Source organism: Hydractinia symbiolongicarpus, chromosome 2 (assembly GCF_029227915.1).
Source record: "Hydractinia symbiolongicarpus strain clone_291-10 chromosome 2, HSymV2.1, whole genome shotgun sequence".
NCBI classification, from domain to species: Eukaryota; Metazoa; Cnidaria; class Hydrozoa; order Anthoathecata; family Hydractiniidae; genus Hydractinia; species Hydractinia symbiolongicarpus.
This window is the reverse complement of record NC_079876.1, coordinates 24,374,686-24,391,933: the sequence shown is the minus strand read 5'-3', so window position 1 is coordinate 24,391,933 and position 17,248 is coordinate 24,374,686. Positions and strand designations below refer to the sequence as shown.

The 17,248-nt window shown below is 33.4% G+C and overlaps 2 protein-coding genes across 3 annotated transcripts in view; one reads left to right on the top strand and one right to left on the bottom strand.

The window, feature by feature from the left end:
- The window catches only part of LOC130630299 (uncharacterized), an 86,584-nt gene that overhangs the window by 23,509 nt on the left and 45,827 nt on the right, over positions 1–17,248 (top strand). The gene's annotated exons all lie outside the window — the stretch shown is intronic.
- The window catches only part of LOC130630285 (receptor-type tyrosine-protein phosphatase S-like), a 44,714-nt gene continuing 29,172 nt past the window's right edge, over positions 1,707–17,248 (bottom strand). For both annotated transcript variants that reach the window (XM_057443718.1, XM_057443717.1), the window contains exons 11-31: positions 13,281–13,568; positions 12,938–13,147; positions 10,808–10,903; positions 10,492–10,704; positions 10,208–10,303; positions 9,983–10,086; positions 9,685–9,865; positions 8,801–8,909; positions 8,483–8,661; positions 8,281–8,406; positions 7,752–7,913; positions 7,273–7,530; positions 7,072–7,178; positions 6,656–6,943; positions 6,368–6,486; positions 6,058–6,209; positions 5,653–5,984; positions 5,012–5,137; positions 3,504–3,655; positions 3,270–3,405; positions 1,707–2,321 (exon numbers count right to left, since the gene is read on the bottom strand). In XM_057443718.1, the coding sequence (XP_057299701.1) occupies positions 2,247–2,321; positions 3,270–3,405; positions 3,504–3,655; positions 5,012–5,137; positions 5,653–5,984; positions 6,058–6,209; positions 6,368–6,486; positions 6,656–6,943; positions 7,072–7,178; positions 7,273–7,530; positions 7,752–7,913; positions 8,281–8,406; positions 8,483–8,661; positions 8,801–8,909; positions 9,685–9,865; positions 9,983–10,086; positions 10,208–10,303; positions 10,492–10,704; positions 10,808–10,903; positions 12,938–13,147; positions 13,281–13,568 (3,509 nt within the window). In that variant the 3' untranslated portion in view covers positions 1,707–2,246. The remainder of the gene's footprint in view (positions 2,322–3,269; positions 3,406–3,503; positions 3,656–5,011; positions 5,138–5,652; positions 5,985–6,057; positions 6,210–6,367; positions 6,487–6,655; positions 6,944–7,071; positions 7,179–7,272; positions 7,531–7,751; positions 7,914–8,280; positions 8,407–8,482; positions 8,662–8,800; positions 8,910–9,684; positions 9,866–9,982; positions 10,087–10,207; positions 10,304–10,491; positions 10,705–10,807; positions 10,904–12,937; positions 13,148–13,280; positions 13,569–17,248) is intronic.

Here is a 17,248-nt window from a genome sequence, read left to right as displayed (position 1 = left end):
TTTCACCAATTATAGCTCCTCGTGCTGCCTTTTTTTCCTTGTCAAAACAAAATTTCACTTTATTGATATTTCATTTATTTTACAGATTTTCCTCAGTTGAGATTAAGAAACAGTTCATTCTTCTTATATCAGACATTTCCTGTTTCCAGCAACGTAAATAGCGGTGTCGATACTCTCAGTGTGCTTCACAAAAAACTTGAAGTCATTAGAAAAAGAAAATCAACATCATTGGATCCGAGATGGAACCTTGTGGATCACATTTGAAAACAATCATCTCATCAGACAAACAATCGCCATATAAAACCATCTGTAATCTTCCACACTAATATATCTTCATTTAATTCTGTCCCTCAAACACCGTAACTTTGTATTTATTCAACAATTATCCTTTGATTAACTGTATCAAGTGTTTTATTTGAGTGTAAAAGGACTACACTAACTATTTTACTGTTATTGACTTTTTTATTGATTTTATCATCTGTGAATAAAAGAGCTGTCACCTCCGTTGAACTACATCTTTTAAATCGGTACTGAATACGTCCTAGAAGTTTATTTCCTAAGATAGTCAGATAGTTGCTGATAAGCAATTTTCTCAATGGTTTTCGATGCTGCTGGGATATCCGATTACCCGATATAGGGTGATAATTTGCAATTATTATCCTGTCAACGTTTGTATAAAGGTAAAAATTTGGTGCTTTTGGTGTGTTGGGTATACACTTGTTGTTAACGAAATAATGATGGTGCGGGTAAGAGGTTTTACAAAGAACGGTAGTTTCTTCTGTTTGAACGCCCTCATATTCATCTTTAGGTTAAAATGGCTTCGCGTGACATTAAAAATCGAAGCTCACTTCATCTTTGATCAAATTTATAGCTTTGTATTACCCACTCTTTGAAGACTGTGTAAGCAAAATAGAGGTCGAGACAACATTATGTACTACATAACTTATAGATACAACCAATTTTACCTGTTTTAATTGCAGTGGTTTGACAGGCGTGTATCAATTGGTCGATTGATATACTATTTTATAACTTACGAACAAATTATACAGAGGTCATGTACGAAACACAAACAAAAAAAGCAGAATGAGCAGTAAAATTTTGGCGAGATAAAACTTTTACACCTTGTTTTTCAACAAATTTCTTTTCACGGGGTCTATACGAAGGATATTCGATCAAAAACATGATTTTTACAGAACAAAGGGACAGAACAAACTTTCAATAACATATATACAAGGAAAGATGAGGTAATGTTTCTCCTGCCGTTAAATCACCATCTAAAATGATGACTTTTTTGTTTAAATCGTCAATTTTGAAGTATTCTCTTGATGTTTCAGGATAACCTACTCGATATTCGTCCATTTTCTTGTTATAACAATACTGAATACCATTTGAATACCATTGATAAGTGAGTAAGTAATTAAATACGTAACTGATGAACTGTTTACAACTGCTGATTTAGAATTTCTTTAACTAAACAAAGTTCCTGGCAGCCAAGAAATCGCAATGATTGACCAAATAAATGGTCTATGTAAACAAAAAAGCAACAAATCGATGGAGCGACAATTACATTAACATCCGTTAACATATCTTTTAACTTATTTTGACAACACTGTTGGATGAAAAATTGATTTAGAATTTCGTTGAGCTTCAAAAATAAGTTCTATCACCAACGAAGTCAGCCTAATTAAAAAAACATGAAACCACTATGAACAAAAACAGTTGTGCATTTTTTAGAAAAGTAGAATCAAAAAACATGTTTAAAAAAGATTTACAACAAACTTAAAATTGTTTCTAAATAATAACTAAAAATTGCATCTAAATTTTACTTTTACAAACCAGGGCCAGCAAAGCAAGGATGTCCCAGCTATTTTTGCAACTCGTAAAGATACTGAATAGACGATTTCAAAAATTATGCAGCTGTTATGAATGTTTCGTTTACAATTTGCGCGAGCGAAATAAACCGAGTCTAATAAAAAAAAACGAAGTCAGTCAGCGAAACATTTTATTTCCCCTTAACAGAATAAAGAGGTCAAATAATAGCAAATATTTTTATCTCTCTGAAAATACGAGCAGTAAATGCAAAAAAATAGAAAAATCGCTGGTCCTAATGATGAACAAATATGGAATTTCTTCTACGCAAATTTCAGAAATTCGCTAAAAATATCTTATTTACATTCCCCTTATTGTACAAACGATTCTACTGTGATGATAAATTACATAATGCAACCATTCTTGTGTGCGTGTGATTAGCGAAAATTCGAATACAAATCAAACGAATCCAAATATTCTTGAAGTGCTCGGAAACAAAACTCGTATTGATCCTAAAGGAAGAAAGTTATAGCATATAGACGACACAAAATGTAGCCAGAAATTTCGAAAAAGCTGTTCCTAAACGGTTCTCTTTAGATGGAGCCAAAATGATAAAAGACAAGGCTCTTCAATTTGCTGAATCTTACAAATTTTAAAGCGTCAGATGGATTGCCTTAACTGGGACTAATATCTCATTTTTGTCTCAGTTTGAATTAACAAGATCTTCGCTTAAGTCGAACATTCGTTTAGTCAAACTGTTTTCTCTGGTCCCTTGGAGGAGGTTCGAGTTACTGGGAGTTAACTTAATTATCTTTCTCTAAAATAATATCTCCATTTCTCACTCATCACTTCTTTTTTTTAATTAATGTCCTCCATAAAAGAATACATACAACCATGACGTAAAGCATGCCATGGTACTTTATTTTCTGATTTGTACTTTTCGCATATTCTAACAATCTTAAAAAAGTAAAAGTTACTCTCGAATTTCTGTCACAAAACAAACAACACAGCAGTCTTAAATTCTGGACCTTTTAAAGGTGAGCAAAAAAACCATGCGACCAAATAACAACACTACAGATTTAGGCATTGTACACTAGATATTTTGCGTACCACTTTTAAAAAACCTGAATGATTTGAAATTAAACGTTTTTGTTAAGTACTCTTTTACCTATTAAGAGTGCTTCTCCAATTGCAGATAATGCGTGTAATACAACGTTCAGATTAGAACTTCTCCTACTCTGTCTCACATAAATGTTAAGATCAGGGAGTGTAATCTTTAACAACTGCCAAACCCAGAAGTTACAAGCCGGCACGTACGTTCTTGTAAAATATGTTGGTAACAAATCAGTTTAGAATTCTTTCTGTTTACCGACATTTGAATCACACATGAATAAACACCAAATTAACCACATTAATCACCATGTCACTTTCCTTAATACTTCAATATAATGTATTCTTACCGGTGTTTGCACCATACCAGGGCGCTGCTGTCGCATCTTTTTGACAGTTTGATATAAATCAATCACTCCTTCTGTTTTGACCCTCTCAATCAGATTCGTTAGAGCTATAAATACCCCAGTTCGACCAACTCCAGCGCTGAAGAAACAAAAGACAAGATTCTATATATTTCTCGTTCTTTTACGTTTTTTTCCGAACACGCAGATGGTATATGAACAAACAGAGCACTTGCACACCTGCAATGTACCGTTATTATCTTGTTGTCAATCGAGCTATTCCATTTCTGAACTTGACCAATCAACTCGATCATTCCAGTGCCGGATGAAGGTGAACCAGTTTCGGGCCAAGTTGTGTAGTGAAATTGTTTCACATCTCTAGATGTACTAGCCTAAAATAAAACAATGAAGATTACAACCTCATCCCACGAGTTTTTCAGTTTTTTGACATTATTTAGTTTAACTAACTACAGATAAGAATCTGATTGCCTGACCCCTACAGCTGTTGGTTGATGCACACTAGCTTGGTAATTGACAAAGATGGGCTGCATATGACAGAAAAGGACTGTTTAATATTGCAGTACCGAGTAGCATGTGACAGAAAAGGGTAGAATTTGACAGAAATGGACTGGATGTGGGGAAAGTGCACCATTAAATGTAACAAGAGTTTTTTACAAGAGCTCATGTTACACAACTCCAAAAATATCTGATATGAAATTGCAGATAAATCTCGAGAGGAAGCTCGTATGCTACGTTTCTGAATCTGAACTTTAACATGAATAACCATTACTAATGCACTTTGTTGTGTTGGACTAATAAAAGATACAGTTTAAAATTGTCAAAAGTATATAGAAAAATACTCTATAAGATGAAATGGAACACTATTTCTGTTATTCTATAATTTATGGAGAAATTTTAGGTCGTAAATTTGGTTCAGAACGTTGAAGACCGCGAATACAACAATGTCAAAACACAGTACGTGAGGATTTCAAAATATATTTGAATTTTATTGGTTTGAAATGCAGGAGACGTATTGTAAAACAAGCGAGATGTCGTGAGTACAAGACCTTATGGATTCATCATCTTTGAAGCACTTGGGAAGCTTATCTACAGGGTTACATTTAGTAATTGACATAAGCACTGTAGTTCCTATTATACCGCGAATCAATGTTTTGTTCAGGGGAAGCGCCATTACGGGGACTGGGAGGGCTTCAGTCCCCCCCAATTTTTTGCTAAGTAATAATTTTTTATCTTCTGCCAATAAGTGTCTCTATCACTGCATGAAAATTGATGTTATCCAACCAGAGAATTTGCAACCTATCTCGCTAAATATAGCCGTTTTACGTGTTTTTGGGCTCTATGCGTTGGATTCTAGGGCCTTCACCCCTGGAACCTACCAGGGGGCTTAAAATCTACCACAATGTCTAAGCTCCCTCCTTTGGAAATTGTGGCGCCTCCCCTGTTGTTATATCTTCCATGTTGATGGCATTCGCAGTGGACAACGATGGAACTGACATATTCCATGCGTTGTTATATATTACCGCATGCAGTATATTGTTTTTGTTTGCAGCTTGCATTGCTGGCGACCGCAGATAGGGTCTTGCTTACTGTCTGGCATACTGGCAATACACGTACTCTATTAGCTTATTTATATCTTTATACCACTCGCCAGTCATATTCGGATTTCCGGTTAGTTAAAAGTGTCTATAACATAACTGGTAGCCTAAATATAAAGTAAATTAGCTTACATCTGTATTAGTTAGTTTCAATTCACGAACAATATGATCACCATACGTGGTTACTGATCCAAGTTCGACTATGAATGCATCTGATTTAAGTGAAGTTACCGGAGGCCAATAAGGATGAACTTTGAACTATAGTATTAAACAAGTATAGGTAAGTTTTAGACAAAATAAACCAATTTAACAAAATGGGTATTAAATATTTTTTTAACCTTCGTGGGGAGAATTAAAAGCTTTTCTCCGCCTTCTGTTACCATAACGATAGTAATCATTCACTAGATTAATATTTGGGAATTGTGCGAGGAACCTTAGCACTATTCAAAAAAGGTAGTTTCTGAGAAGCTTTATGGGAGATGACACTAATTGAATAATTTGTGGTATTTGAGAAAATAAGAAGTAAACTATACATAATCTTATTTTTTGACATCTATGTTCACAAAATATCTACCTGTCTATGCAAGTATTTGTTTGACTTTAATATGGATCTTATTGTCAAAAACTCCGAATAGTATACATTTGCGTGGGATTCGTCTAGGCGAAATAACGAAACAAATCTCTTTCGCGGAATTAAAAAACCTTGTTAAAGAATTAGTAGTAGAATTAGACAGCCAAACAGATAGCTGAATATCAAAAACTGCGTCACCCACCTTCTCATCTTTTTCCTCATTCGTCAACATAACGATGGTGGCACAACTTTGCTCCCAAATCATACGCCAAAAATCACCAACTGTATTCTCTAAAGGGGTTTGAGTAGCGATAAAATAATTTTTAGTCGCGTAACTGTCAACATAGTTCGCGTTAATGTAGTCGCTACCGTCGACGCCTGGTCGTTGCGTCAATTTTACTCTTGTGTCGTCAAATGGGTACAGCGTCCTAAAGCGATTTTTTGCTTGATTAGAACTTTTGTTGGCTTCTTGAAAGTTTTCTCTCTTGTGTGTTTTAGCCAACTTAACAAATTCATCCATCAGAGCAGTCATTCCTAAATATTAAGATGGATAATTACGCATTTAATAAATTTCTCATGCGACGAAGTGTTATATTTTAATACTCACCCGTCCGTGTGTCAACTTCGGATAACTTCTTGACGTGTTCTCTCAAAGCGTTTGCCTCGATTTCCGTATCACCAGACTCTAAGTAGTCCAGTAGAGCAACATGAATAAAGATGTACTGATCTTCTGTTTGAACCATCAAGCATCGTTGCTCCCTAGTAACAATTGACCACTAATTTTAACTAACGATCACCAGAAAGTTTTGACTACATACAATTTACCTACTAACGTAAACCTATACCATCAATAATATCATCTGAGATATTGAAAATACAAACCTAATTTAAACTAATGCAAACGTAATATTTTTTACCTTATGTTGCTAACATTGGAAAATATAGAGACTTCTTTATACTTTTTAATATTCTTGATCTGAGTGTCGATTGTAATGTAAGTTCCAGTTCTACCTACACCAGCTGAGCAATGCACAATCTGAAAAGAACATTCTTTACCGGTTATTCTTTAAATTTTCTACAAAAACAAACTATGTGATGGGCAACTTCTTTAAAAAGTTGCGTTGGTTCTCTTCACTGCAGTTACAACAAAATCTACAGGCGCATTATTTTTAAAAAAACAAACAGCGTGACAAACTTTAACTTACAATTGGCCCTTGTGAAATTCCCTTCCAATTATTGACCTTCCGTAGAAAAGACAACAAAGCTAACGGATCATCAGGAACTCCAAAATCAGGCCATGCAGTAAAATGAAACTGTTTGACAATTCGTTCGATGGCTTGTCCCGTTCGAGTCACATGAAAAGTCCGCACCACGTGGTCAGGAAAATCGAGCACTTCTGTTGCAGTTATAACTATGTCCTTCAAAGTTAAACTACTGTTGTCTGGCCAATATTGTGCGCATTTTATGCGACCCCTTTCTTCAAGTTGAGTCAGCTAGAAAGTTACATCAAAACTGTTTGAATATATAACAGCATACATCATTTTAAGTTGCAATTGCTATAGGATAGAACATATGAAAGAAATAATCTAGTGCATTATGCATTACATCAATTGACTCTCACCATGAGTATCGATGTTACGTCATTTTCCCAAACCATCCTCCAGAAATCAAACAACGTTTCTGGTAAAGGACCTTGCGCAGCAATGTATTCGTTTTCTCGTTCGAAGCCTAACAAACAATCATTGTCAATTTCAAAGTTGTTATTTAGAGAGGATATCAAAACACATGCCTTTTTTAAAGTATGTGCATGAATTAAAAATACCTGAGATGAAGTTGGCATTAATGAAGTCACTCTGAGGATCGTCATCAACTATTGACAGTATAACACGTGTGTCATCGTACGAAGGAACATTGTGATATCGATTTTTGATGTTGTTCTCCTCGTTACGAGATTGATTGTACGAATGCACAAGTTCTCGACTAATCATCGAATATTCTTGAGAAAACTCATAGTTACTGTTTGCTTTTAGCATATTCACATGAGCTTCAAAACGGCTGATGGCTACTGGAATTCTTGGATCTATTAAAACCCAGAAATATTAGAACTTCTTACGTTTATTGCTACAGGTTGTATGCTAGTTTATTTAAAGAAGCGTAACGTGACGATTAATTTGTATTAGTTGGCAAACTTTGTCAAAATACGTCTTGCATTTTCACGGCTGTTGTAAAGTTAATGAATTATTGTCCTTAATACGCGCTACATCGTTTTTCAACTACAAGAAAAACTTTAATGCAAATTACCTCGATCGTTCGAAAGTTGATCTTGTGCGTTCTTTCTCTTTTTCTCTTTCATCTCGACATCACCATTACTTGATCTTCTTGATCTTACAAACAATATGATGATGATAATCAAACAGATTGCAATAAGGATACCAACGATGATACCAACGATCATTGCAACATCTAAGAAGTAAACACAAAAACCCGACGGTTAAAAGGAATAATTTTCTTTTGGGAAGTGACCAGACAATTTGATGGTTGACATTTTTGGTGTAAAAACGTGCGTGATTTTAAGTTCAAGAAAAGAGCTATCCAGTGTGACACTTAACAAGCCAAAGCGTTTTTAAAGACGCTTACGTTGGACTAGCTAAATTTATTAATACCATTTTTTCAGTCTGCATTGTGCTACACTAAAGTTGGAGGTTTAAATCAAATTCGGTCAACACTGTATATATATATCACAGTTATTTACAAGACAACCCCCATTCACCCATCGTCTAAAAGACGCTTCACTATGTGCTATATAATTTACAAATATAACCATTTCCACCTGTTTTACTTTCAGCAGTTTTAACTGGTGTATACCATTTTGTCGATTGATATAAATTTTCATTAACGTACGCACGAACAAAAACAACATATGTTGTGTCTTTTTCTAATTCACCATTGTTGGGAACTAAAAATGAAAACATATGAAGTTTTAAAGAGTTTACATTCCCTCTCTCTTCATATTATGGTTGCTTTTAACTTACTGCCAAGTGTTCGTCTTTTTCTCTTGCTTGTCTGTCCTCCTCCAACAGTGAACAACTGGTTGTCCACCACCTTGTAAAGACGTCCAACAACAAAAGTTTTAATTTCGTTGTTCTTTATATCTTGAGGATTTTTAGAATATAAAGAATGAGTTCGTTTTACTGCAATTACGTCATAATGACTAAATAAACAAAAAAACAAACTTTTAGCACATCTTTTGAAAGCGAATCAAGAAAAAATAAATAACTAACAATAAACCAAGCATGCTTTGAAAACCACCATCATGTAATCAATCTAAACGAATGGTGATTGGTACTTACGCAATTTTACCATTGGTCTCCTTGAATTTTAAAATGTTTATCGCAAAGCTAGTCTCCTCAATTCTATCAGTAGGTGGATCAGGCAAATCTTTATCAAGAGGTGGTGGTGCTACAAGGAATAAATACGTAACCCACAGATAGAGTAATTTTTTTTGAATTTTTTTTTTTTGAATGCAATAACCATTTTATTTAATTTTTTTCAAGAACAACTTAAGAGCTCCAACTACAAGAACAAACATGTTGATAGTTGAGATATATGGGAGAAAGAACAGCAATTAAAGACAAACATTATTCCAGAAAGGTCTAAAATTTTATGCGACAGAGCAGGAAAAGTCACAAAACGTCGCATACATTTTAAACTACTTGTGTAGGATTCCTATTACTATGGCTTAGTTTCAAGAATAAGCATTCTCCGCATAAAAACCGTCGGCGCTGGCGTTAACCAGCGTTTTTACCAGACAGGAAATAATCCTAATTTTAATTAGTGTTAATTACCACCTAGTGAGAATCATAATTAAGTCACTTCCTTATGGTAATAGAAGTCCATCATTGTTATACATTACGTGCAAAAGAAATGCAAGATGTATGTGTTCAAAATTGTAAAGATTGGTAGAGAAATTTTGGGCAGACTACCCGAAATATCGCATGTTAAAACTTCTTTTATGTACGCACACAAATTCAAATGCATGATGTTTTCATTATTGTAAATGCACAGAAGTTCAACTTTAAAACATTCGTGTGACCATAAACCGACCGCAGTTACTTCTTTTTATTAAAAGAAAGTTCTTTATAAATATCTTCTTTTTGTACTGCATTTTTTAAAACGATGAGGCACATTTGCAGTTAATATAATTTCATTTTTACCAATCTTTAACAGGTCTTACCGTCAGCAAGTGTTTGCCTTATAATACTTGTCTTTCTCGAAAACAAACTGTTGAAAACTGTTATTATCACTGTGTAATTACGAAATGGCTGCAAGTTGTTGACTGTACATGATAACTTTGTTACATTCATGCATTCGTTGACATCATTTTCTGTATTTTCTGACGAAAGTCGATATTTAACCTACGGAACGAAAGAAAATCCTTTTTTAGCAAGGAGCTCAAAAATAAAAATCCAAAAAGTACTTCATACCATTTCATAAAACTTAGACAAATAATAATAAAAATAATTAATGCTTACTGTATAACCATGCAGCATCCCATAAATATGTTTTGGGCGTTTCCATGTCACGCTTATAGAATTTTTCTTTATAGTTGAAGATACATTTCGCACCTCATTTGGTACTAAATCGAAAACATATTGTCAAAAACTCTTGTAGGTGAATATGTTATGTAAATTTTTATAATTTCGATTTAAAAAGCATGTTAATATGCATCACTATTGTCTCATATATTACGAACAAACCTCCTTCCAATGTTACTATTTGATGTTGACTAGCATTTGGACCAAAAGCAGCTGAGTTTCTTGCACGAACTGTTACATTGTAGCCGTTGTATAATCCTATCCAAAAAAATTTGGAATCACATATAAAGGTGTGAGTTATGATACATAAACAAGTGGGAAAGCCTTAACACAATTGTTGTGCCCACCACAAATAATCAAACACAAAGTATCTTACCAACAGGTTTAACTATTTCAAACTAAATAAAACTGTAAATACATTACATAACATTGTAATGCATATTTACCTAAGCCTTTTAATGTGAATACTGTGACAGTACCAACATCAGTGCAATTCTCAATAGAGTTTACAACTTTAAGACCATCATTAGTATCTTGTATGTAACACAATTTGTAAGTTATTATGAAACCATTTGAAGGATTAGGTTTTTTCCATGATAATGTAATTTCTTGTGCTCGAGATATGGTGTCATGGCCAAATTGTAGTGGCTTTGTTGGAACTGAAATTAAAACATAAAAATCTTGTCAAGAAGCTGTACATAACAAAACTTTGTCAACTTTAGTGGAAATAAAATTGTAACATCTGTGTATCTACATTCATACCTCCTTCTTCCGTTAATATTTGATGTAAAGTAGCCTTTGGACCGAATCCAGCTGAGTTTTTTGCACTGACTGATACATTGTACCCATTGTAAAAACCTAAATGACATGATCTGTGTGCTGTAACTATAAAATGTTTAATTTTTTTTAAAAATAGATCTGTTATGTATGCATGTCACTATTCTTCCTGTGCGCTTGTGGCTAGCACGCCTCCAGCGTCCCTCGAGAATTGTTACGTTTGTATAAAAAGAAGCAGTTTGACGATAATTATATTTATAATTTTGTTCTTAACGGTTGTTGTAGTATATCACTTTGTGATATACTACAACAACCAACAACAACAACGAATCCTCTCGCATTTTATAGTCCCTCGACCTATCTCACTTTGCAATTCCACCCTGCCACACTTTGTAATCACTTAAAGATGATGAGCAGAAGTAAAAAAAAAAAACAAATCAATGAACTGTGATAACATTATCAACCATATATTGTTTGCTTCTCAGGCAAAAATACAAAATTGCGCAGTAATTATTGTAATGATACATAAATATATAAATCTCGCTTTTTATTCTCATAAGATATCTACCATGTTTTCCACTAAGAAAAAAATACCAAATGCTTAGTATTGTCGTTAACTAATTGTTTATGCCGGCTGCATTACCAGTTATATAGGTGAAACTCGAGACACCTATTAACCAGTATTGCTTAGCATTTGGCTACTGACAAACAGTGACATATTTTTAACCATTTGTGTAACGATGCTAATTACAGAACTGTTTGTATTGCATCTACTTTTTTCTCGGTACTTCTCTGGTTTTTACGTAATCTACCATATCTTATTGTATTGATTTGTACTGATTTCTATTCACTTAGCTCTTCTTTTCTTAAGATTAGTATTATATACCATATAGTGACTTTTTTAGCCAATTCTAACATTGTATCATAAGTATTTTTTTAATTATAAAGCACCTTTGTGATTAGTGGTACATACAGTGATTACTCGCATACGAATTAAGCTTATATATAATTTGCAACTTAAAAGAGTTTTACTACCAAATCTAGTTGACAAAATATATTGCAACATGAAACTTAAGAGTATGTTCTGACATTTTTAGTTACTAATAAACTTTATCCTACTGAAAGTATTTAGAAAAATGTTTAACTACAGAATTGCTGGTTATAATATTTTGCTGCTAGATATCTGAAAGACATGTTACCATATCTACCATATTACTAACCCTATAATAACTGTTTATGAGGGCAGTACCGGAGAATATTGCCCGACGTCAAAGTATTGCCCGATTTTGTGAGGGCAATACGTGACAGAGGTCAATATTAATAGGTATTGCCCGAAATAAACAATTATTATATGGATTATTATCCGGATACTGCATTTTACGACCATAAATATAACATTATAAGCAGGGCGTAGAAACCATGTCTTTATAGAAACTATTCCCATATGGAACATACATTCGAACTAACTAATATGTTTGTTTTAAATCGAATATCGTGTAAACATCACAGGTTTTTATTGTAGCTGCAACATAGAATTCTTGAAAATATAAAAGTAAGTTTCACTTATTTTTCGCGTTTTGTTTACTTTTTCCGTGTTTATTTACTTTTAATGCTACCATATTTAAACTTTAAAGACGGTTGCTATGGTAGCGGGCAATACCGTGGAATATTGCCCACTAATACGTAAGTTCTAACCAATCACATTGCGCAATATTCAGAAATATTAATGCCGCCCTTTTACCCGGGTAATAAAGACGGATAATGGTAAACATACGGTTGTTTTGTTGTTATGTTGTGTGATCTCACAAGCCTTACTTTTATTATCTCTTCACAGTCACACGCTTTCTTCCGGGATGAAATTCTCTAAAAAGTTTTACTAGTTTGAAGACTCTAATCTGAATTAGATTTGGTTGCCCTGATTGAGTTTCAATTAATTAAGGCTATATGGTTACTCTCAAAATAACAAGCAACAGTTTTTAGATTCTTAGTTAAAAGTGTGTTTGTTTTCCTTATAACCTTTCCCCACCCCTCTTTATATCTTCCTTTCTTCTTTTCTTTTACGTAATAAATTCAAAAAGACACTTAAAATATCATTACAAAACAATACCTACTTACCTAACCCTTTTAATGTGAATGTGGTAACATTGCCAACATCAGTGCAATTCTCAAAAGAGTTTTCCATTTTGACTCCATCATTAGTATCTTGTATGTAACACAATTTGTAAGTTATTATGAAACCATTCGAAGGATTAGGTTTTAACCATGATAATGCAATTTCTTGCGGTAGAGATATGTTTTCTTGAAGTTTTCGTGGAATCGTTGGAGCTGCACAAGAAACAATACAAATAGACTATGGTAAAGCAGACAATACTTGATTTCAAGAATGCAAAAATGTTGTATAAATATTTTCGCAGTAATTATAAAGCATAAATTTCTTAAAAAAAATAACAACACTTACGAGCATCTCCTGTCGTTATACTTATAAATTCACTAAAATCTCCTGCTCCAATAACATTCACAGCTTGTACCCTTACTTGATAATTTACTGCTGGTTTCAACTCTGATATATTGTACATCAGGTTTGTTAAATCTGTTATATTTTTGGATATATCTTTACCGTCTCCTTGGTATTGTAAGGTATAATATGTTATCGGTTTATTTCCTGTGTATGCTGGTGGTGTTATTGAAACTGTGATCGATGTTGTTGTCTTTGAGGAGAATTTTAAAGTTGGAGCATCTGGTTTATCTAAAACGTATATTTCAATTACCAAACATAGTGCTCTTATATTTCATAAGCACAATGTGAAAATATTTTTTTGGTTTTGTGAAGTCTGGTTATAAAAAGGCGTAGGATTTAACTGACTAACTTTATGACTTGGCATATAATATTTTCAAGCATAATTTCAAAACACAAAAGACAAAAAATTGTCCTTTTTAGATGCTTACGTTAGAGGCTAAAGAAAATGAATTGACTTTATACACTTGTGAACATTTTTGAATATAGAGTTGGCTAAAAATTTTATGTGACGAAAAGATGATTGTGCTGGATGAGGGAAAGAGTAGGAGAAACAACTTATTTTAAAGCAGTTGATGTCTATTTTAAATCCGTATTGTTTTCAGATTGTTCAGATAAGTTTTTAATTACTGTGCTGTGAAAAATTTGATCTTTAACTTGTTGCATTTTTTAGTTGCATTGAACACAGATGTTATGTAAAGAAACTTCCAAGTTATATTTTGTAAATAATATAATGTTACCAAAACCAAAACCCCAAATTAAAGCAGAATCCAAGAACGCATGGGGAAATATAACTAGAGTCTTTAAATTTAAGGAGAAGAACAATGAAAAAATGCGTCACTTGAACTTTGATGACGTCGTCTAAATACACCCTAAGACGCACTTTGTCTAAACCAAATAACAAGATTAACCTGGAAGAACAAAGCATGTTGTTTACGAAATCCCGTGCAAAGATTGTGATGCAGTGTATATAGGCGAAACAAAAAGAAAGTTTAAGCAACGAGTACCAGAACATATGCGCGCAGTGAGAAACGGAGATGTAAAGAAAAACAAAATTGTGGACCACAGCCGGAGGAGAAGTCATCAGTTTAATTGGGATGAGAAGAAAATGATTGACAGAGAATCCAGAACAACGGCCAGGAAGATTAAAGAAACCATCAACAGTGTAGCACGTAACAAACACATAAACAGCATCTCGTATCAACTTTCTGAGATTTGGTTACCAGCCCTACAGAAGAAGTAGTTACCTACATCTAGGTCCGAAAATGTTAATTATCGTAATTAACTGTAATTATCATCTCGTTTCTGATTGGTTAATTATTATGAATTTCAATCTTCTGCAATTATATAAATACATGCTCAACATCATTTTACTTTGCCGGATGATGGGGGAAGGATCTCCCGAAACGTCGCCTGCTAAACTATCATGTTCAAGAAATGATAAACTTTCCACAGTAATACTTAAATAAGTATTATGGTTTGAATGCTTTTTTTAATGTTATCATACTCACACACAGAGGAAGCCTGTTAATTTAACGAACTAGTTTATAAACCCGCGGAAAAATCTACTTAAGTCAAATTCAAACTGAAAACGCAGTTCTTGCGGCGCGGGCACGTCGCCGTATGACTTTCTCATTTTTTGTTAACATTAAATTTAAGAATACTTCGTTTTGATTTTGTATATAATAAAGAGAAACAGGTGATTCCAGAATAACAGTAAAAATGCTCATTGCAGCACGCAGGAACGCAAAAAGGAAGGGTAAGTTTGGTTTCGATCCAAAATTCCCGTAGCGTTATGCAGTAAATCGAAAGTAATTATGCGTCATTTAGCGGCTACTGTGTATAGTGAAAACATTATGCGACACATAATTTATATTTTTAGTGTGAATTATGCAATTTTTTCTCGATATAAAAATTTCCATTCTGAATAGCGAAATAAATGACATAGAAATTTTAGAAAATTTAAGGCAGGCATGGCCATTAAAAGACATTAGGCCATTATTGAATAAAAAAGATGAGATAAAAGTACTTTCTTCCATTTGGGAGGTGAAAACATTTTATAACAAATTTTATGATTTTTAAATTGTCTATAGAGTAATTTTGTAAACTTTACTTTTTAACAGTTTTTACTATTTAAGTGTAGTTTATGTTTTTATTAGTTTTTTGATGATGTGACATAGTTGGAAATATAATCAATTTAAAAAAAATTCTTTTCCCTTAAAACCCAATCAAAAGTACTAAACAAAATTAATTGTGATAAGCTGACGGGACGGATCCGTAATAACCCTGGTCTAAGCTGATGAAATCGTGAAAGTGGCAAGCGAATAGTAAAAATGGATGTTTTTTGGCAAGGTAAATGGTGATTGGAGAAGCTTTGCATCCTTTTTCCTTAAGTTTTTTTACACTTATTGCCTTAAAACACACCATGTTATAAAAATATTTTAACAATATAAGCTTGAGAGATAACAAATTTGTGCTTAACAGCGACAGCTTAACTAGCTATCTAGCTACAAGATGTTTGTTTTTAGACACATAGCCACTCTTTCTTATTGCTCGCTAAATGTATTACTTTACCAGTTGTATGCAACAGCTAACTGTTATTATAATTATTTATGGCTATAGTTTTAAATTTCCTTGCGAGTGTTTGTCAGGAGTTATGTCTCCCAATTGATTTTATTTATGGTGTTAGGCTTCTAAGCATGAAATATGAATGATGTTGCTAGCCACCAAAGCTGAAGCGCATACATAAGTTTCAAAGACCAGTTAAACTTATGAGTTTATATTCATGTGATTAGTCTCAATAATTTTGAGGGAAATACCGTCGCAGTTGTTTCATGGAAAAAACACAAAGACGACTCTAGAGTGCTTAAAAATTAATGTAATGGATCGAAATCACAACCAGTTGGGCACGATTCAAAAGCACGATTGGAAGGTTTTTACATTGATGTAATAAAAAAGAGCCAAACAATATGAGCAGTAATCTTAGTTCCTGAATTTAAGCGTTTTTATAGACACCGATAAGCCATTGCTGACAGCATGTCAATTTTGAGAAAGATACATGTGCAGCAAACAATAAGGCAATTCTCATACTTGAAATAAGTCAGATAGGCCTAATTGAAATGTGTGTTAACTTTGGGTAGAATCATTTATTCAGTCCAGAAAAATTGGACTAAGTCTGCCAGTGAAAAGTTGAGTTAAATATACCCCTGGACATACTCAGTCATATACAGTAACCGAAAGAACTAATAGTTTTAGATTTTCAGCTTGATTTTCTTAAGAAACTGTCATAAATCAATAAAGTTTGTACTGAATAAACTTTCATTATTGATCGTTCTTAAAGGTTTTGCAAGTAAAAGGCTAGGGGCAAATGCTATGAGGAAGGACCATGTACCGAAAAAAAAATTAGTAGAATTATTTGCTTTTATGTACATTTTTAAGGGCAGGAATGCATGCGATATACCAAAATGACAGTTTTTTGTTGATTTAGATTTTGTTATTTGATTGAAGGAAAATCCAGTATGTTATTTGATTAGAGAAAAAAAACAAAAGCAATGTGTTCCTATCTTAATTTTTTTATTGGTACTAAAATGTAGTTTGAAAATATCAAAGTGTAGAGATAACTGGAGGTGGAGTATTAATAGCTAGCTACCAGCAGTAGGGTAGCAAGCTTACAGGATATATTTAAAAAGCTTTTTAAAATCTTAGAATTTTATGTACTTAACATCTCTACGCTATTGATAAACACATGTTTACGTCAAGGTACAAACTTTACAATTTTTCAATATTATAACCTGGCTGGTTACTAAACACATGCTATTTCACTCATCACAAAGTCTTCGTATGTTAGCTATAAAAATTAACATTTTCTCATGTTTTTAAAGTTAGCTACCAGTTACGTCCATTCATTATTA